We start from the raw sequence: 22,532 nt of genomic DNA on the forward strand, positions 1-22,532 counted from the left end.
GAAATGATCACATAATTGAGCAATCTCCCCTTCATTTATAAAATTATCTTTAGAAATAAAGGGGACATTAGAGTCCATAAATAGCAAACATTCCTGGAACAACTCCTTCAAAGCATATGATACATATTCTGTTGGTAAAGATGGACTAATCAAATCCACTATGGAACAGTTAATTAAGGAAGAAACAACCTTGAATTCGGATTCAGATCATGTTTAAAAGAAGACAAAAATCTGATGGTTTAGATTAGTCTAAACAGAATTAATGTGTATCAGTTCATCGTGAAGCTGCTGTATGTGATACGGAAGCAGTGTAGGTAGCAGTATGAAGTTTTCTCTGTAAAATAAAACTATTCAACTTGTGAGGGGGCTTCTGAAATCATAACTACTTAGAAAGTTAAAAGACTACATGGCTCAGCAGAGCTATGATTCAGTCAACCCGGATACAGTGTTGATAAAACCTGTGATTGTTATTATTTTTCTCCATCAGTGATGAACAATAGGCCATTCTAACAGTGAGAAGGCTTTTCATTGGTCCGTCTTAGAAAATACATCTTACCAATTCAAAAATTTGATATTTTTGCTAATTTGAAAACTGAATATGTGTGTGCCTTGTGACTTAAACTTGTTCACATCCGGTGTTAGAAATCAGAGGGAAAATGCTCCCATCACCCATAACCCACCTTGGACATGGACTTCATGAATGGAGCACTGATGTTACAGCTCCTCTGAGTGCCCATTCTGGTGTCGGTGTAGCACTCAATCTGGACATCTGATTGATCCTGTGGAATGGGTTGAGGATGTGTCTGAGCCATAGAGCCACCACAAACTGGATCTAATTAAGGCTGACAATAACACATTTGTGTACCTTGACTAAGAGACTGGAGAAGAGCAGGTTGGGGGAGGTGGAGATGTGGATGGCAGTTTTGTATGCATTCTCTCCCTGGTTTTCCAGCTGAGCAAACACCACCATCCTTCTCCGCCCGGTTTCCACAACAAACACTGGGTCCTCACGTTCCACCTGATTGCTACAGACGGAGTAGGCAACCTCTTCCCTCGAGCTGCAGAATTGGCTTTAGGTGAAAAAAAATAAATGATCTTTGTCAATAATGATACATATATTTCTTGAAAATCGTACACTCCTCTAGTTCACCTCCATTTGCACAGACACACATATTAATGTGAACCGTGCATTCTCCCTCTTCTTGGGCCTACTGTACTTCTAATTAAGACAGGTGGACCTAACTCACCACTCTTTTCTGACCATTCTAACAAGAAAAAAAAAGAGACTTCAGGAACATTTTGTGTGTTCTCTTACTAAACTCAGCAATTCATACTTATTTTCAACTCTATATGAAATTGTTTTCCTATATATGATATATAATATGTGTACATATATATATATATATATATATTATATATCATATATATCATATTATACAATCACATAATTAGAAAATTATGTACAATATAATGCAGCATTAACCAAACTAACGAAACCCTTCAGGGGACAAGAAGGAGCAGAGGCGAGTTCAACATGAACTCAAGTTTAAGATCAGGCAGGCCGAGCACAGCTGCAAAAAGAGGCTGAAGGAGCAGCTGGAGGAGCAGCTGGAGGATCAGCTGGAGGAGCAGCTGGAGGAGCAGCTGGAGGAGCAGCTGGAGGAGCAGATGGAGGAGCAGCTGGTGGAGCAGCTGGAGGAGCAGATGGAGGAGCAGCTGGTGGAGCAGATGGAGGAGCAGCTGGAGGAGCAGCTGGAGGAGCAGATGTGTGGAGAGGCCTGAAGACCATGTCTGGACAGATTGGAGCTAGAGGGACAGCTGATGGAAACCACTGCTGGGCCAACGTATTGAACCTGTTTTTCAACAGTTTTGATTCCAACCCCACTCCCTCTGTCGTCGCCCCCCCCCCCCCCCCCCCCCCCCAAAACCTCTTCAGGCCAGCGAACACCACCACCATCCCCCAGGAATGGTCAGGAAGGCCAGCTTTGTCCTGGGCTGCCCACTGGACACTGTGGAGGAGGTGCGTGAGAGGAGGATGTTAGCCAAGCCGACTTCCATTGTGGACAACACCTCTGAACCTCTGCATTAGACCGTGGAGGCTGTGAGCAACTCCTTCAGCGGCAGACTGTTACATCCCAAATGCAGGAAAGAAAGCTACAGCAGATCTTTCATTCCCACAGCCATGAATGTACAACTCAACTGTTTAATTGTATCTGGTCGTTTCCCCAAATGTTCTTTGCATAGTATTTATTGTATTTTTTGCAATTTTCATTTCTGTGTTTGCTTTTTTCTGTATTTTCATATTTTTTAATTCTATTCTTATTTATTTATATCTTTTTTTTCTTATTTCAACCACTGTCTTTGCACTTTATACTTTCTTTCCTGTAAGCTGCCTTAACAGCTTCATTTCCCCACTGTCGGATCAATAAAATTGATCTAATCTAATATGACAAGCTCACTAACATAAAACACTCCTCCACTATTAACATCAAGGCAGTATTGGAAAAACATAAAGGTTTCCCAATATCTGAGGACACATGGGCCTCGATAATGAACCTCATCCATACATCATATTTCTGCGCCTGACACTGCTTCATGAAGTTCAACGTTGTTCACCAGACTCATATGAGTAAAGCCAACCTGTCTGGTGTTTACCCAAGGGTGAGCCCATGGTGGAGACGCCTCCCTCATTCACATGTTCTGGATATTTGCTAGTCTGAAAAAATCTTGGACAAACATTTTCCAGAGCCTTTCTCTGGTCCTCAGGAGTCATACTGCCCCACCTTCACTCTGCCGTCTTCAGGAAAATCTGCTTCCCGTTTAAGCACAACAAAATTTCTTCTAGTTAGACGCAACATTCTGTTGAGGTGAAGGGATGCTGCCCGCCCACACATGCTCAATGGCTGAATGACCCCATGTGACACTTAAGCCCATCTCTGTGAGATAAATTCCCTTCCTGGAGTATTTACACATCTCTTAGATCCAAAACCCCCAACTCCAGCTATATTTGAATAGCTTTTAAAAACGTAAAGGTCTAATTTTGGTGATATGAATGACATGGGGCCTGTTCATATTGGATGGAAATATTTGTCTAAAAATTTCAATAAAAATATTATTTCACATGTAATATTATTACGTAACTTAGATACTCACTGAATATTCACAAGGTCAGGGTGACTATGGAGGATAAGGTCAGGCATGCAGGTATCCTCTCGCTCACATCCATTCCAGAAATGAACCTAAGGCAATAAAACAGGGATTATTCCATTTTTCTTTGAATTTTGAAGTCATACTAATGACCATGCTGGTATTAAAGGACAAGAGCGTTTTTTTGACATTGGGCCCTTGATTTCACATTATAACATGATGTTCTACTCACCCCTGCTTGTTGTTGGTAATTTGGAGCTGTTCCGAAGATATTCGAGAGGCGTCTGGCTGCTCTCTTGAGATATTCGGCCATGAAACGGTTTCCTATGGGCAACGTTATACAGGCACAAACTATGCTGTTTATAATTTATTAATTACTGTACACTAGCACTGATAACGTGGAGGTGCGTCGCTTACTTCAAAAAATCCGGGTTACTGTAATTTTGAATTTTTGTCGTAAAGTGGGTCTGTGGGCTGTCTGTGGCAGTAGCACGATGATGACGTCAGTAACACCCACTTTACCACAAAAAATCAAAATTACAGTAACCCGGATTTTTTGAAGTAAGCGACGCACCTCCACGTTATCAGTGCTAGTGTACAGTAATTAATAAATTATAAACAGCATAGTTTGTGCCTGTATAACGTTGCCCATAGGAAACCGTTTCATGGCCGAATATCTCAAGAGAGCAGCCAGACGCCTCTCGAATATCTTCGGAACAGCTCCAAATTACCAACAACAAGCAGGGGTGAGTAGAACATCATGTTATAATGTGAAATCAAGGGCCCAATGTCAAAAAAACGCTCTTGTCCTTTAAGCAATAGTTTGACATGGTTATCATGTTAGTTTATCTGGATGATTGTTCCTTTTTTTTGTCCAGCCTCTTAACTGTTCTCTTGGGTTGATTTCTGTGCATTGACATGGCCTTTTATTAGTGTTGGCAGGGGGTTTCACCGTGCTTATTAGTAAAAAGTGTCAAAGACATGCAATTCCTAAGGACATGGAATAAATCACTATAAAAAACACAGGTGCAAACAATTTTATGTTAGAGAAAGCTGAAAATAAATCAGATTCTCACCTCAGCTCTCCAGATGCTTGGCCAGTCAGGGTCCAAAACTGGACCCTTGTCTTGGTTCTGCAACACTGTCTCCATGACAACCACAATGGGACGTCCATAGTCTGCTGTCTCCTGTGTTTGTGAGTAAAGTTTTTGTGTCACTGAATACAACACGCTTGCTTTTGTAATGTCCAGCACTTCGAGGGTTTGTTCTGACCTGGACAGAAAAGCCAAGGCGTTGGCATTTCTGACTTCCTGCCTGTAGAGAAAGACTTCTGGGCTGCTGTCGGTCTGATTCATCCAGAACTGCCCGTGGAGGAAACCGGTGCTCATCCAATATTAGAGTATATGAAACAGCTGGGCAGTGAGGAGAGATATCAGAATCAGAATCAGAAATACTTTATTAATCCCTGGGGGGAATTTTTTATGTCACGTGTGCTCCTGCCAGAATTCAAAGGAAATAAGTCATATGCAATAAGAGCACAGAAATATGTACATTAAGATGCAATGACAATAAAAGAAAAATATGTCAAAATAATCCATCCATCCATTCATTTTCTATACCCGCTGAATCCGTCAGTCGGGTCGCGGGGGGGCTGGAGCCTATCTCAGCGGTCATTGGGCGAGAGGCGGGGAACACCCTGGACAGGCCGCCAGTCCATCACAGGGAAGCAGAGACAAACAACCACACACACACTCACACTCACTCCTAGGGACAATTTTAGAGACACCAGTTAACCTAACATGCATGTTTTTGGACAGTGGAAGGAAGCCGGAGTACCAGAGAGAAGCCACGCATACACGGGGAGAACATGAACAGAGAGGCCCCAGCCGGGAGTTGAACCTGGAACCTTCTGGCTGTGAGGCGACGGTGCTAACCACCACACCACCGTGCTGTAAAAATAATACCTTTAAAAAATGTTAAAAAAAAATTAATAACCGAAACTAAATAAAATAAAATGAACTATAATCATATATAGCAGCAGGTACAGTCATGTACAGTATACCAGCACAATATAAATAGTGTATAATATATACAGTATAATCATGTACAACAGCAGTATATCAGCAAGTGTGGACGCCAGCAAAAATGAATATTGCACAGAAACTGTACAGTCTGCACAATGTTCTCAGAGGGGTTAAGTTGAAAAGTCTGATGGCCACAGGTAGGAATGATTTCCTGTTGCGCTCTGTAGTGCACTTTTGGGGAATGAGCAAGATGTTTTGTGGATGGGGGGGATTTGCAACTCTAAAACTTACATACCTTTCAGCATTGATGGTGCCCTGATGATTCCAGATTCCACAGGAACTAATATAGCTATTATACCATCAAAGATGCCGGCTTTTGAACTGAGCACTGATAAGAAGCCAGATAGTCTTTACTCAGGAGGATGGGTATCCATGATTTCCAAAAAGAATTTCAATTATCTGATCACAGAACAATTTTCCACTTTGACACGATTTTAAATGAGCTTTGGCCTGGAGAATATGGCAGCATTTGTGGATAATGTTGAAATATGGCTCCTCTTTGCATGATAGAGCTTTAACCTGCCTTTGTGGATGGCACCCAAATTAAATAAATCATCAAGCAGAAGAGGGGCGAATCCCAAAAACCCCTTTAAAAAATTAACTGAACAAAAACATTAAACCAATAAATGTGGTTCGCTCGCTTATCATTATATTTTTCTTGTTCAAGTCTCTGTTAGTGAATGAGTTGATTGTCCCGATCATGCTCGGCTGTGCTGTTTAGTTGTGGTTTCGGAGTCTGAGGCTCTGTTTACATTAATTCATTTCACCATTTCTTCGTGTCGGCGTCTTGCAAACTATTTACATTTACACACAAAGTTGCTGTCCTCTCAATAAAAGCCTAACTGTTTACTCTGAAACGGGGATCGGCTGATTCGCTAGTCACATGACTAATCAGCCATCACATCACATGATCGCCCTTGCTTTATTATTTATTATGCTTTATTATTTATTCTTTATTATTTATTCTTCGGCGACAACAACTTGGTCCACGAAATTGTCCCACCATGCGCTGCTTCTTCCCGGTCTGACGGTAGGCGTCCATTGTTCCGTCACGTCAACTTAACTCGCCGGATTGGATGCCTAGTGTCGCCGTGTTGCTACTACAGTGGGCGTGTATACGAAGTTGTAGATAGAACATACGGTAGAATGGCTCTGGGGGAAAGTAAATAACTTGTGATTTTAACCAACCGAAGTTTCGGAGTTTTGGAGGGAAATTAATGTGTATAAATCGTCAGCAATGGAACATTATTTCATATTGCACCATGGATGTGGATCTGCGAGCGAGGAGAGCTGCTATTGTGCTGCTGCTGCTGCTGCGACACAGGAGAACACCTTCTCGCTGCAGCACCTGTCCCTGCACCTTTTCTCTGATTTAAAAATGAAACGTGAACAACACATCTTGTGAAAACATGGCCATGGGTGTGATTTGGTTCTTTTGTTGAAATGAATGCCTATCACAATTATTGATAACGTTTAATCCACTCCTCCACCTCTGCCCATGAAAGAATTTGATGCACTGGATTGAACCTCTATTCCTTGATGGTCATTACTTTACTGCAAAAGTGGAGATGCTCACACAATTGCCTGATGTTTTAGGTGTGTTTATTCGCCTACAATCGTTTTAGCACAGCCATTCTGGCCACTGCTGCTGTTCATTTTGCCCGCAATAGCAATGACATGAGCAATACCCGAAACATTCAGGGGTGAATAAACAAAGGGAAAAAAACTACATGGTCTACTGTCATTGGGTAACGCACTCCGTCTGCCGTGGCTAATTTGCATAAACTTCGAGCGAGCCCAACTTTTTTTTTTTTTTTTGTAAATACAACTTTATTTTGCTTTACAAGATACAAAAACATGACAAGTATCGTTAATAATAAATGAAGAACAAATAAGCATACCAAAATAAATACATACATAAGTAGTTTAAATAATAAATGAAGAGAGAGAGAGAAAGAGAAAGAAAAATATAGAGAGAGAATATACCAGGGGACATGAACAATGAGGATTACACTGAGTTAAAAATTTCAAAGTGGGAGACTAGATTTATAGTTTTGATAGCTTTCTTATTATTAGAGGAGGAAATTGACTTAAAATATATCTGGAGTTCTATCATGAAAGCATAAAAATTGGGTTTCACTTTGGCAAATTTACATTTGTGGATGTAATATTTAGCAAGAATTAAAATGAGATTAATTAAAAAATATTCTTTTTCAGCAGGAGCATCACTCTTTATAAAACCAAAAATTATATTTTGCAGAAGGAGCTTAAAATCACAGTATATATGATCTAAAATAAATCTACAAATATCTTGCCACAGCTTACGGGTATATTCACATTTCCAGAACAGATGAATAATGGTCTCAGTATGATTGTCACAAAAGGCACACTTCAGATCAAGATCAACAAATTTGAATTTGATAAAGAATGATTTAACCGGGTAACATCTATGAATAATTTTGAATGACACTTCTTTAACCTTATTAAGCACAAAGAATTTTTGAGGAAGAGACCAAATTTTATCGCAGCATAAATCATTTACACAACTATTCCAGTGAAAAATTACAGGAGAAACAGATCTGATATTACATTGGAAAAGAGCACGAATTTTACAATTTTTCTTTTTGCTAGAAGAAGGGACAAAACATATTTTCCCAACTGGTGAGTTGGTTACCTCAGTGAAGGGAGCATCAAGTATAGAGGCAGCTGTGTTGCTTTTAAATAACATTATTACACCAGGTGGGATTGCATCAAAGATGATGGCAAATTGTTTTGGTGTTACGGGTATTCCATAAAATTGAAGGAACTCCTCATAAGAAAATAAGCTACCATTGCTATTGAATAGTTGTTTGACCCAAATTATATCATTGTTGAACCACTCCCTTAAGAATATTGATCTGTTCTTATAAAGTATATCTTTGATATTCCATATGGAGTAACGGTGTGGTGAAAAATTGTGTTTGTATATCATTGACCATGCAAGTAGTGCTTGTTTATGAAAGTTAGAAAGACAAATAGAAATTTTCTCTATGTTATATATTTTAGGCCGCCAATTTTAGAAAAAATATGATTGGAGATACAGTTCCACATTGAATTTGGGTTTTTTAGAAATTGATTAATCCAATTGATTTTAAAGGTGTTGTTCAAAGAAGCAAAGTCCAAAAAATGAAGTCCCCCATTCTCATATGTGTTTATGACAACAGATTTTTTTATGTAATGCATTTTGTTCTTCCATAAAAAGTTGAACAACATCTGATCTATCCCTTTAATGGTTTTATTTTCAATATGTAATGAAAGGGCCGCATAAGTAAGTCTAGATATTCCTTCTGCTTTTGTTATTAGAGTTCTGCCTCTTAAAGATAAATCTCTTAATAGCCATAGATGAAATCTTTTTTTAGCCTTTTCTATGATTGGGATGAAATTCAAGTCATTTCTGACTTTCTGATCTTTAGTGATGGAAATTCCTAAATATGTTACCTTATCTTTGACAGGAATGCTCGCTATTGAGCGAGCAGCTGAGTCTTTCACTGCCAATAATTCACATTTATTCACATTTAGGTATAGACCAGAGGCTTTAGAGAACACATTAATTATATTAAGAGCATGAGATACTTGAGAGGAGTCTTTTAAGAACAAGGTTGTATCGTCTGCTAGCTGACTAATAACGATTTCCCTTTCTGCCACTGCAATGCCTTTCAGAGTACTTGAATTAATATGGATGGCTAAAATTTGGGTGACAAATTTGCCGAATTCCACGTTCGACATCAAACCGTGGGGTTGTGCCAGAACTCAATCTAATAGAACAGTTACTATTTGCATATAGTGTTCGAATAGCTTGTTTAAAAAACTGCCCAAAACCAAACTTTTCTAAAGCACTAAAAATAAATTGGTGTTCTACAGAATCAAAGGCTTTATAGAAATCTAAAAATAGGACATAACTGTCTTCAGATATTAAATCAGAATAATCTAACATATCTAAAACCAATCGTATATTATTAGAAATGTGTCTGTTGTTCATGAATCCAGACTGTGATTCATCTATAACAGAATCCAAAATTAGTTTGAGCCTTTTGGCAAATGCAATTGCTAGCACCTTATAATCATTATTTAAAAGGAAAATAGGCCGCCAATTGTCGATAAGTAATACATCCTTTTTAGGCTTTGGAATAAGTGTGATTAAACCTTGAGTTAATGTTGGGGGCAGTGATTCATTAGCTATGCTTTCTGTGAAAACCTTCTGTAAGAATGGGGCTAATTGTTCCACAAATGCTCTGTAAAATTCAGAGGTGAATCCATCCACACCTGGAGACTTATTATGTTTGAGGCTATTTATAGAATCAGTTATTTCTCGTAACGTCAGAGGAGCATCACACAAATCTCTGTCTACATCATTAATATTATTCACAATAACAGAATCTAAAAAGGCCGAAGCACTTTTATCACAATATTGAGAAGTATATAATTTACTATAGAATTTTGAGCAATACGTAGCAATTAGCTTGGGGTCATCACATAAAGTATTATCAATCTTAAGTTGTTGGATAGAATTAGTTTTGGAATGAGATTTTTCCAATCTGAAGAAGTAGGCAGAATTTCACTCCCCTTCCTCCATCCATTTTTGTCTCGATCTAATAAAGGCACCCTTTGCTTTGAGTCTATATAGGTTGTCAAGTTTATTCTGATATTCAATGAGCGTTTCTTTTTCATTTGTAGAAAGACAAACCGGGAGCTTTTGAGAGAGGGAGGTTATGGTGGATATGATCTTGTCTTCCTCTGCATTCCTTTGTTTGGCTAGATTAGAGCTATATTTTCTATAGTATTTGGCAATTTCGAATTTCATAAGTTCCCACTTGTTACAATATTTATCATCAATTTGAGCTTCATTCCAATATTTTTGAATAAGTCTACTAACTTCAGTCTTTACATCTTCATAATTTAAAATTGAGCTATTCAGCTTCCAATAAGAAGAACGGTTATGACAAGCAGGGAATAGAGGAATAATGATGTGTATAGCTTTGTGATCTGTTAATGGTGTGGCTATAATTTGTGCTGTTGCGTTTTCTTTTAGACCCCTGGACATCAGCCAATAGTCAATTCTAGATTGGGAGGATCCCGCTTTATTAGACCATGTGTATACTTTGTTAGTCGGAAATTTTTCTCTCCAAATATCTATCAGATCAAATCTTTGCATGAAAAGCTTTAAATAGTAGCTTTCATTGTTGTTTTGTCTTGATGGCCATCTATCTAAAATATTATCAAGAGCAACGTTAAAATCCCCACCTATTAAAAGGAAGGCATTTGGGAACTTGTTTAACCATATTAATATTTTTTTGTTCTATGATATCAAAAAGTTTCTCATTTTCTGCTTTAGTGCTATAGCCATAAACATTAGTGACAATCAAAATAACCTTATTAAAGTCAATTACTTGTAATACAAAATGACCATTACTATCAGTAACTGTGTGCAAAATGTTACCTGTGAAGTTGTATCTTAGAGTGCCCACACCTGCTGAACGTTCTGAACAGTGTGACAGCCAGAGGGAGCAGGTCGTTTAGGCCATTGGCGTTTAGGCCCCCCTGCAGTCGTTTAGGCCAACATAGGAGTCGTTTAGGCCAGGCCATGCGCGTCGAGAGACCTGGTCATTCGGGGCTTCAGCCCCGAATCTCTCTGGACTGACATAAAGAAAAATATGTATAATAATAAGAAGAAGAAGAACGAAGAAGAAGAAAAAGAAGGAGAGCTCCGTCACGGGACCACACTTTGAGCGGTGATAGACTACCGCGGCGCTGCTGTCATCATGCAACTTTGTAACCAGCTCAGACCGCAGGATTCTGACATGCCCAAATATGGACATGTGTTGATTCATTTTGTCCTCCACCTGCTCTGAGGAGGAGTGAGTGGGGTGGGGGCGGCGGGGGCGGGGGCAGCGCCAGCGCCAGACCAGCGATTTCTTCTCCTGCCTGGGGTTGAACGGAGGTTGATTTCACTCTATATCGCCACCTCCTGGCCAGAAAAACTGCCGGTCCGGCGCTATCAGTTAGCCTGCTAATTCTGCAGTAAAACTCAGCTATGCTGCGTATAAACTTTGGTTAGGACATGCCAGTAGGATTATTTCTGCACACTCTTATGGTATGTATAGGTGTTTTTTGTATGCAATACACTTCAAAATGACATAAAAATCGCACATTGTGCCTTTAATAGGAGGGTTTCACTTGACGTCACTTCCGTATTTTTCTACCCAGGTGGTGGGCAGCCTGAGCTGGAGCCCATTGAAAACACTGTGTTTTGTCTGCCACTTTTTGCCCAAAATGCCTCAGTTTTGTGCCGTTTTTGGATGTAGCAATCGGTCTAACCGAGAGAAGGGAAAGGGTTACTATCGAGTACCTAAGGTAATCGCCCATAGAGGTGAGAAATGGAAAAAAACTCACAGAACAACGCCGCAAAAAGTGGATAGTTAACCTACGTTTACAGACTGGAGGAGCTGAATTTACAAATGCTCGTGTCTGCGGTGACCACTTTTCAAAGGTATGTGGGAAATCTAACAGTTTTGTAGTAGTGCAGTAAAGTATTATGTTGCTAAATGCCAATCAACAGTAATGTAATACGGGCTACGTTTGGGCTTTGTTTTGAAGGCTGCCCCAGCGCGTTGTTAGCTACTGTCAGCGGACTGGGCTCTGACGGTCAAGCTGGGTTACCCAAACACAGAGCTAAAGTCACCGCCATCGGTGTTTCATGCGATCTCTGAGAGTGGTTGATCTAAACAAAACAAATTTGTCACGTCGTCACAATCTTCACGTTTCAGTAGTATCCACGAAGTGCTTAAGTGCTAACAGCGCACATTAGCTCCCAGGTTCTTGACAACAGAATCGCTCGCTCTCTCTCTCTTGTGCATTAGGCTAACAAAGACACAATGTCAGCATTTGGATATATGGATCTCGGCATTTTATCAAAACATGAATGCCAACATTCACAGCTCGGCATTCAACATGTTAAGCAGCTGGTCATGAACTGTGTTAAATTTTCATTTTAACACCCCCTTTTTTTAAAAAAAATCCCGGGGGAAAAACCCCCTGACCCCCGTTAAAAATTATTTTCATGTCTGGGCTACAGCCCCGAATGTTTGCTCAAGCTACAGACGCCCCTGGGCCAGGCTACCTGCAGCTGAAATCTTTATTATTGTACATTCGTTATTATTTGAAGTGGGCGTTTCATTTTGAAGACGGTTTGTGCAGTTCCTCTTCCTTTCTTCACGTTCACCACTCGACATGTTTACACCGGTGCGGCAGTCACTGACGATGTAAGTTATGTTCATACTGATGTGAAATGAATGTGTACATGTTACTTACCTTTCTGATAGTGTTTTCTTGCTCCTGGTGTGTATTTGCACTCTTTAAAATGTCCGTTTCTGCTCGTTAGCATGATCGCGATTTAGCATTGTTAAGCTAACCGAATTTGTATTACACCATTATTGTCCAATGAATGTGGCAATGCGGATGATTATTTCCACAATTTTATGAATTTATAAATCACCATTTATTAAATAAAAAAAACGTTTCCACACTAAAGTTGGTTATTAAATAATTTACCATAGATATATAGGCTACCCAGACAGACCAGTAGAGCTGACTTATATCTTATAATAACGAATGTACAGTAATAAAGATTTCAGCTGCTCAGGTAGCCTGGCCTAAACGACTGCAGGGGGGCCTAAACGACTGCAGGGGGGCCTAAACGCCAATGGCCTAAACGACCTGTATCCAAGAAGGAATGTAGTGTCCATAAAATGTCCAGAAAGTTTTTTTTTTTAAGGCACTTGTGGTCAAAACCAAAATAAAGAGGCCCATAGCTGCAAGTATTTGGCACATACCCAAACAAAAAACAGAGAAAAGAAGCAGTTCAATTCCTGAGCTTGTATGTTGAGCTGGATAGTAAATAATTACTTCTCATATACTTCTTAGATGCACTGGACTAAGAACACATTTAGGGTTTGGCAGGGATGTGCATTCTGAGTAGAGCAGAATTTAAAGGCTCCGTTTTCTTCTGAAACAAAAAAGCAAGTCCAAAACAATAAAAAATAAAATCAAAACAATGCAGCACTGTGGGTTTTCTGTGTTCATCTGTAGAACGTAGTCATTTCTTACATTAATTCAAAAGGCCAAATGCATAGTTTGATAATATGACACAAGTTAACAGACAAAGAAAAATGTTTTTGTTTTTTTTAAATGCCTTGGTTTTCGCTAGAACGAGGGACTACATTTCAGTTATCGTGTTGAGTACCTTCACATCAGTTTTATCAGATTCATTTATCAAGCTGGAGGGAAGACTTCTTTGTTTTCAATAAAGCAGCGTCCTCCAACGAAGAAAGTCGTTTTTCCTTCCTTACGGGCAGCTTCCACTGCTGGCCACAGCATCTTCCTATTTTCTCTGTCGATCTGGCAGAGGTCTTCAGCAAATCGCAGCCCATGATCACGCAGATACCGGTTGTTCTTGGCGGCGGCCCAGATAGCACCCCTGTGAACCCGGGACGAAAACTGATTGATGACGCTTCTGGGCCCCTTCGGATTTTTTGTACCAAGGCGATGGACAGTGTCAATCACTTCTGGCAGTCGCTTTTTATCTTCTGGCAAGATGGCTTGACAGACTTTAATTACCTCCATCCGTACATGCTGGTTTTCTACTGTCTCCGGGATGCCATTGAGCAGCAGGTTCCAGCGACGAGAATACCGTTCCAGGTCTGTAATCCGATTTTCCAATGCGCCTGCACGCTTTTTTCCTTCATGGTAAAGTTGTTCAACTTGAGCCACTTTACCTTTCATTGCATTCATATCCTCACAAATGTGATGGACTTGTTTCTTCAGGTCCGTAATGACCGTTTTATTTTCTTGTATCAGTGATTCCAGCTTGTCGGACTGAGCGTTAATTAGCTGGGCAAGTGAGGAGACGAATTCAGGCGCACCAACTAGGTTGATTTCCATGGCGTTGTCGGCAGCAATGTTTTGTCTGCCTTTCTTGCTGGGTGGTGGTTTAGAAGGGGTAATTGGCAGTTCGTGAAAGTCATCTTCATCCATCATGCTGATTTTCACTCCTTCTTTGGCCGCGTAATCGTGGTAGTTGTCAATTAGTATATTACGGTTGATGCTAGCTTTTTCTTGGTTGCTAACGTCTTCTGCCCTAATATCGCTTACTTTTCTCTTCTCCAAACTCAGGTTTGGCATGTTTCCACGATTGTTGTTTACAGAAATGTTCATTAACAGGCCACAGTTAGAGGCAGGCTCTCTGTAAAAAGTTATTCACTGTTAAATTAATTTTTGGTAGCAGAGCTCGAATCGGAGAGTGTGCTCACGGCGCCATCTTGGGACCCCGCGAGCCCAACTTTTTGACGTGCCGCCGGTCCCCCGCTCGCCGTGCCGGAATCCCAGCATGCTTTGCGAGCACGGCGACAACGATCGGCCGGATTTCATTGAAAATGAACTGAATGCGTTGGATACGGCTTGCGTTGACGGAACAATGGACGCCTACCGTAACCCAAAAGCGGCGCTCCATGTACGGCTTGCGTTGCTGCAGTGGCTGGGTTCTCATCATAAAAGCTTGTTGAATCTGGCGCCTCCTTGCGACGTATTGTAGTGCACAGCGTACTACCAGCAGTAGGACATGGAGCAGGCTCCCATGCTGATCGTGGTTGTCCATGATTTCCATATTCTTCTCGATGACACGAATAGAAAGGAAGTGTGTAACTGAAGTGAAGCACGCCTGTTTGTTTTTAGTTTCCCAGCACTCAAGTCACATGACCAACAATACCAGCCTAGCGAATCAGGGAGGAGTACGTCCGCAGTAGCTAGAGCTCAGCACTGCGGATCCTCGTTTCTCACCGTTTACAACTGCTAAAATCAGCATCGTATGCGAATGCTTACGTGGGCTCCGGCGTCTTTGAATCCTTCCACCAATGAAGTCGTATTCCAGTATTTTAATGTAAATGGACAGTGCATCCGCGATAGAAACGATATAGAAACAGATTAGTATAAATGGCACCTTAGGCTACCTTTACACGGAAACGATCTGAAACCAAAACGCAAAAGTACCGTTTCATTTTCACTTTTAAATCTGCGTTTAACTGTAAGCACTTTTAAATCCAGGTTAAAAACATTTCTCTTTCGGTGTGCTTATGGTTGAGTTTATATATTTCTTTTTCCCCTCTTCTTTGATTGCTTTAATTTTTATTCTATTTTTTTTTTCTCTTTAAATTGCTTGTTTTTATGCTGCTTTATGCTGTTCTTTTAAATGCCTTGTCTTTATGTAAAGCACATTGAGTTGCCTGTGGTATGAAATGCGCTATATAAATAAAGATGCCTTGCCTTGCCTTTAGACGAGCGTTTTAGGGTGAAAATCTGCGTGCATACGGAAACGCAAAAGTGTGTGACGTTTCATATTTATCGATGCAGTAAACACTTGGTCGTTTACCACTCCATTCATGAAGTTATCCCACCACTGAGAAGTCCTCCCAGGTCTCACTCACAGCTCGCCTGCTCTCTCTATGAACTTCAAGAATTTCGAGAACGTAGTTCATATTTTTGGTCTGTTCTTTACCACTCTCGCTCATCATTGCTGTTATCTGATGAAATGACTCTTGAACGTCAATTACCGCGCCTAAGGCGAGTTGAAAGTCCGCAGGGACGGACATGTTGATAGCCTACTGATGTGTTTCCCACGGTTTCCTGGCGCTTTATTATGCTTGTCACGTCATTTCTATGTGACGAGAAACGCAGTTTTGCGTTTTCATCCTTTACACGGTGGCGCGACAGTGGAGCGTTTTCAAGAATTCCACTCTGGAGGGCGGTTTCACTTTTTTGCGTTTTCATGCCCCCAAAACGCCGTTACCATCTAAACGATTTAGTGCATCCGCAAAAAGGTTTTGCGTTTTTAACCCGTTTTCGTTTCCGTGTAAACGGCCCCTTAGGTGGGGCTGAGCAGGTTTTCTGGATGTCTGGACTGCTCCTGCTTTCACACCTGTTCCTCATCTGCCATCATCAGTCTTCAGGAGCTGCAGGAGCAAGCAGCCTTTGCCAGATTGTCTCACTTTACCAGTGGTAAATTAGGCCGATCCTTGCGTCTAACCTTCCTGTGTTCCTCAGTCCCGATCTCATCATGGTTTTCCTCTGTAGTAATCCTGTGGGTTTACCATAAATCCCCTAGGGGGCGCTGTAGGATTAACTATGGGTTTAAAAGGCTGTAACATTCATGACCTAAAGAGAGATGTATCACCGGGGATGTGCTGTGAGATGTGTTCTGGAGATAAACTATCGAAATGGACCCATGTTGTGCGTGTCAGTTAATGTAGTCAGGATACTACATATTGGCGACGAGAACTCCACGCAGAAAGACAATTCTGGACACCTTGGTGAGAGATCCTTTTAATTTTCATTCCCTGAAATTACGAGGGAGGGAATAGCTATGGCAGCGACCATTGGAACACTGGTGGCATTCGACCACAACACGCAAAGTTGGGAGAAATATATAGAAATCATACAGCATTTCTTTGCGGCAAACGGCATTGATGGTGCAAACAAACAGAAGTCCGTTCTCATTAGCGCATTTTGCGCTGAAACATACAGCCTGATGCAAAATTTAGTAAGCCCAGCTAAACCAGGAGATCGCTCATTTGATGAGCTAGTGATGTTGCTGAAAGATCATTATAACCCCCCGACCCAGCGAGATTGTGCAGCGTTTCAGATTCAACTCCCGTGTGAGGCAGCCGGACGAGTCTGTGTCCGAGTTTGTTGCTCAACTTAGGAAGCTGGCACAGGACTGTAATTATGGGGTGTCACTGTCACAGATGCTGCGGGACCGACTAGTGTGTGGGATAAACGATGAGCCCATACAGAGATGTTTACTTGCCGAATCCGCCCTCACGTTTGAAAGTGCATTAAAAACCGCCCAAGCTATGGAGTCTGCACACAAACATACGCAGGATCTACAAGGAAAAACAGCGTGCAATAGCATAAGAGAAGGGGAAATCCCAGCGTTGCGTTCAGGCCAGCTGGGAGAACAGGAGGGGAAGGGAAAACGTGTTACAGATGCAATGGCAGTCACGATTCCTCAACCTGCCGTTTCAAGCAGGAAAAATGCTATTCATGTGGAAAAATAGGCCACATTGGGCGAGAATGTCGGAATTCAAGAAAACAAAGTGATCAAAAGGAAAATAAAAGGGAAAGGGGCCGCAGCAGCAGTAATTGGGCGCCCAGTGGGAGTAATCACTCACACCATGTCAGAGTACATGATGAAGATGAACCAACAGATGAGACAGAGCAAGCTATTTCAATGTACAGTCTACAGGACAGACATTCAAAAGTAAAACCAATTACCGTGGAGATGGAGGTACATGGAGAAAAGGTGGAATTTGAAGTTGACACTGGATGTAGTATTACACTAGTGAACGAAGTAGAATTCCAGGCAAAGTGGGAAAATGAGAAAAAGCCCAAAGTGGGGCCAACTAGTCTGAAACTAAAAACATACACAGGGGAAGACATAAAGGTGCTGGGAGTAGCCGAGGTTAAAGTGAGTTATCAAAACCAACGGAAGAACTTGCCTCTCTATGTAGTGAGTGGCACTGGACCCAGTCTGCTGGGCCGAAGCTGGCTCGAACTGTTAAAGTTGAACTGGGCAGAAATTCACAACGTGAGTGTAGCAGGGGGAGAAAGGCTGACCGTGGAGCAGGTGCTGGCACATCATGAAGATGTATTTAAGGATGAGTTGGGGACGTTAAAGGGAGTTAAAGCAACCATTAACATTGTACCCAGATACTTCAGGCCCAGGCAGATTCCTTTCGCCATGCGCCCCAAAGTGGAAGCAGAAATAAACCGCCTGATAAAGGAAGAGGTAATCACACCTGTCAAACACTCAGACTGGGCATGTCCCGTCGTACCCATACTGAAGGCAGATGAGTCAATTAGACTGTGTGGTGATTACAAACTCACCATAAATCGAGTGTCGCTTCTAGAACAGTACCCAATTCCGAAAATTGAAGACCTATTCGCAGCCCTGGCGAGAGGCCAACAGTTTTCAAAATTGGATATGAGCCATGCGTACGCCCAGATTCTGATGGATGAGGATTCTAAGAAATACCTCACAGTGAACACGCACAAGGGTCTTTTCACATACAACCGCCTCCCTTTCTGCGTTTCCTCCGCCCCGGCCATTTTCCAAAGAACGATGGAGGGTTTGCTGCAGGGCATACCAATGGTGGCTGTGTATTTGGATGACATTCTTGTCACGGGCCTAAATGCCCAAGACCACCTCAAGAACTTGAATACAGTGTTGGGACGCTTGGAGGAGGCCGGGTTGCGTCTGAAGAGGTCAAAATGTGAGCTCCTGAAGGACGAGGTGGGTTACCTAGGCCACAAGGTGAATGCACATGGTTTGCACCCAATGAAGTCCAAAGTCAAAGCCATCAACGAGGCCCCAACACCATCAAATGTCACAGAGCTCAAAGCTTATCTTGGCCTGTTAAATTATTATAATCGCTTTCTCCCAAACCTGTCCACACTGCTTGCCCCAATGCACCAGCTGCTCAGAAAAGATGAGAAATGGGTGTGGACAAACAAGCAAGACGAAGCGTTCCATAAGTCCAAGGAACTCCTTCAGTCAGCCGATGTGTTAGTTCATTACTCTGCAGATAGGGAACTAATTTTGGCGTGTGATGCATCCCCTTATGGGGTGGGTGCTGTCTTATCACACAGGATGCCTGATGGGACGGAGAGGCCACTGGGTTTCATGTCAAGAACCCTCAGCTCATCAGAGAAACGGTATTCGCAGTTAGACAAAGAGGGATTGGCTGTTATTTTTGGCATTCAAAGATTCCACAAGTACCTATATGGGCGCAAGTTTACCATCACAACCGATCATAAGCCTTTGATTACACTCTTCCATGAAATGAAACCTGTACCCCACATGCTCTCGCCCAGAATCCAGAGATGGTCAGTTCTTCTCAGAGCCTACGAATATAAGATCATCTACAAGCCGGGGAAATTCCACAGCAACGCCGATGCGCTCAGCAGGCTGCCAGTTCCATCCCTGCTGAAGGAAGAGGAGACACCTGAGCGAGTGCTGATGGTGGATCATATGGATGATATGCCCCTTAATGTGGCCCAGGTCAGGAAGTGGACATCCAAAGATGCCACACTGTCTCAAGTGTATAGCTACATCCTCAGTGGATGGCCACTGATAAAAGATCCAGAGCTCATGCCATACTACAGCAGGCGATAGGAGCTGAATGCGCAAGATGGGTGTATCCTCTGGGGAGCGCGAATTGTGATTCCTCCACCAGGGCGTACAGCACTCTTGAAGGCGCTCCACCAGTCACATCCAGGCATGTCGCGCATGAAGGCGCTGGCCAGGTCTTACATGTGGTGGCCCCGGATGGACCAGGACATAGAGAGAGAAGTGAGTGTATGCCAAGAATGTCAAGAGAATAGAAAAGCACCACCAAATGCACCACTGCACCCGTGGGAGTGGCCGGAGAGGCCATGGTTGCGCATCCATGTCGACTATGCGGGGCCATGCTTAGGGAAAATGTTCCTGATAATTATAGACGCTCACTCCAAGTGGTTGGAGGTTTACCCCACAAATGGCAGTACAACCCAAACAACTATTGAGAAGTTACGTCAGTGCTTTGCAGCACAAGGTCTTCCACAGATATTGGTCTCAGACAATGGTAGCTGCTTTACAAGCTCAGAATTCCGCCATTTCATGGCTCAGAATGGAATTCAGCATATAACATCTGCCCCATTCCATCCCTCCTCCAACGGTCTGGCAGAACGGGCGGTGCAGACTTTCAAGCAGGGAGTGAAGAAAAAGAAAGGGGGCAGCATTGAGGCGCGAGTTTCCAGATTCTTATTTAGCTATCGCATTACACCACAGACAACGACTGGGCTATCACCAGCCGAAATGCTAATGAACAGAAGGCTGAGGCCTGCCTTTGACCTGTTAAAACCAGACATTAAGTCCAAGATTGAGCACAAACAAATGAAACAGAAGGAGAACCATGACAAAACTGCTCGGCTGAGAAGATTCAGGCCTGGGGATGCCGTGTACGCCAGGAATTACGGCCTGGGACCGAAATGGATACCTGCTACTGTAGAGTCACCAACAGGCCCTGTGTCCTACACGGTCATCCTGGGTAATGGCCAACGCATGAGGAGACATGTTGACCAGGTGAGGGCTCGTCATCCTGAGTCGTCTCTGTCTGTGGAAAGGGCACCAGAACTTCCAGAGGCTCACGTACCGGACGAGGAGCCTGAGACATCTACATGCCAGCCAGAGACCGAGCCACCACCTCCTGACCAGGTGAATCTACAGGGTCCCGTTCCTGGACGACCAGACTCACCTGCAGTCCCTCCAGCTGAGCTGCGCCGATCCACCAGAGATCAGGTGCCACCTAAATACCTGAAAGACTTTGTTAAGTAGCAGTGAGATCATGTGGGAGAAAAGGCAAGAATGCGCCTTATGATCTTACGGAAGACAGGTAGTCTACCCTGTGCTTCCTAGATTTAAAAAAAAAAAAAAAAAAAAAAAAAAGGGGTTGTTGTACTGATCAATGATGTTTATGTACTAGCTAGATAGAGTTAATTTAATTCATGATTTTTGTTACGTCTCAATCTTGGCTTCGTTAAAATCCATGATTTGTTACAGTAAGTTAGGCCAAGTAAGATGGGTATGTTAAGTGTTTTTGCATTAACTTTACATGTGTTTTTATCTTAACAGTGGAGGAGTGTAGTAATCCTGTGGGTTTACCATAAATCCCCTAGGGGGCGCTGTAGGATTAACTATGGGTTTAAAAGGCTGTAACATTCATGACCTAAAGAGAGATGTATCACCGGGGATGTGCTGTGAGATGTATTCTGGATTATTCTGAGATAAACTATCGAAATGGACTCATGTTGTGCGTGTCAGTTAATGTAGTCAGGATACTACATCCTCATTCTGGATTCCCATGCTAAGGACTAGCATTCTCTGCAGAGTACATGAAACCTTTCTGCCTGCTCGCCACAACACCACAGCCAGCATCCTCCCCTCCATTCTGGAAATCCTCCTGGATTCCGTAAGAATTAAGGTCAAGCAGTTGCGAGAAATATAACCGATAAATGTAAGGAAATACTAGATAATAATAGACTGGTTAATTTCAGACAAGGAAAGGAAAAGTTTTAGGAAAGAAGCTGTCAACATTTGAGTCTCATAGGGGTATGGGTTAGGGTTAGCTTCAGAGATTCTCTCCTTGTAAGGTGACATGGGTGATGCTTGTTTAATAAGAGTTACAAGAATGTTTTAATAGTAACCAGACTGAGTGATCTGTAACTCGTTGAATTACTTGCTCAAGATGGGGAAAGTGGTTCTGTAGGTAAATGTGGTAAAACATTCTTTGATTTTTAAGATAAAAGATAAAAATGGTACTTCGAGCAGTTTTCTAAGGACTCCTTCTCAAGGAGAAGGTCAGGACCATAGCTTCTGGTATGCAAAAGTTTCCTTTAAACGTCTTCCATTGAAAAATAGTATAAGAAGTATAAAGTGTTGATACAATTTTTTAGGAGAGAAAATAAGAGTTGAAATCCACAGACAATGATTCTGAGGACATCTCAGGATTGTTCATTATTAGGGCTGTTTACTTATTGTTGAACAATTACAACATTACTTGACTACATGGCACCCGAGAAGAAATTTCTTTATATGTCTAGTGTAGCCAGGTTGACTAAGAGCCCTAGCTATGCTGAACCATGCATCCCTTTAACTCTAATGAGCTTCTTCACAAATACAATTGTTTCTAAGAGAGAGAAAATTCTTGGAATCCTTCCAACTTTTGTTACTGATTTTTTTTTTTTTTTTTTTTTTTTTTCATCGATTACAGCAGCTTTAGAGCCGTTTGTAGAACCTGATTTGCATTTAGACTGTTTCTGTCCTGTCGAGCTGTCTGAGCTAACAGCAACCATAGCTTCTTCTCAACCATCAACGTGTATTTTAGACCCAATCCTGACCAGACTGTTCAAGGAGATTTCCCCCTCCATCAGCACTTTCATATAGAATTTGATGTTTTCAGGGTATGTACCACAGAAGCTTAAGTTTGCTTTAATTAAACCTTTAATAAATAAAAACCACTCTTGATCCAGAGCTGTTAGTTGCTTAAAAACCTATATCCAATCTCACTTTTATGTCTAAAGCTCTTGGAAAAAATTAGTTGGATCTCAGGACTGCATTTGATACTATCGCTACATTCTATTACAGAGGCTAGCAGGAGAGATCATATTTCTCTAGTT

The 22,532-nt window shown here is 41.9% G+C and overlaps 1 protein-coding gene across 1 annotated transcript in view; it reads right to left on the minus strand.

The window, feature by feature from the left end:
* Positions 1 to 22,532, minus strand: part of itga11b (integrin, alpha 11b) — a 259,808-nt gene that overhangs the window by 44,227 nt on the left and 193,049 nt on the right. The window contains exons 17-21 of the mRNA XM_075469220.1: positions 4,420 to 4,559; positions 4,224 to 4,334; positions 3,154 to 3,239; positions 866 to 1,070; positions 681 to 779 (exon numbers count right to left, since the gene is read on the minus strand). Of these exons, the coding sequence (XP_075325335.1) occupies positions 681 to 779; positions 866 to 1,070; positions 3,154 to 3,239; positions 4,224 to 4,334; positions 4,420 to 4,559 (641 nt within the window). The remainder of the gene's footprint in view (positions 1 to 680; positions 780 to 865; positions 1,071 to 3,153; positions 3,240 to 4,223; positions 4,335 to 4,419; positions 4,560 to 22,532) is intronic.

Source organism: Odontesthes bonariensis, chromosome 7, assembly GCF_027942865.1.
Source record: "Odontesthes bonariensis isolate fOdoBon6 chromosome 7, fOdoBon6.hap1, whole genome shotgun sequence".
NCBI classification, from domain to species: domain Eukaryota; kingdom Metazoa; phylum Chordata; class Actinopteri; order Atheriniformes; family Atherinopsidae; genus Odontesthes; species Odontesthes bonariensis.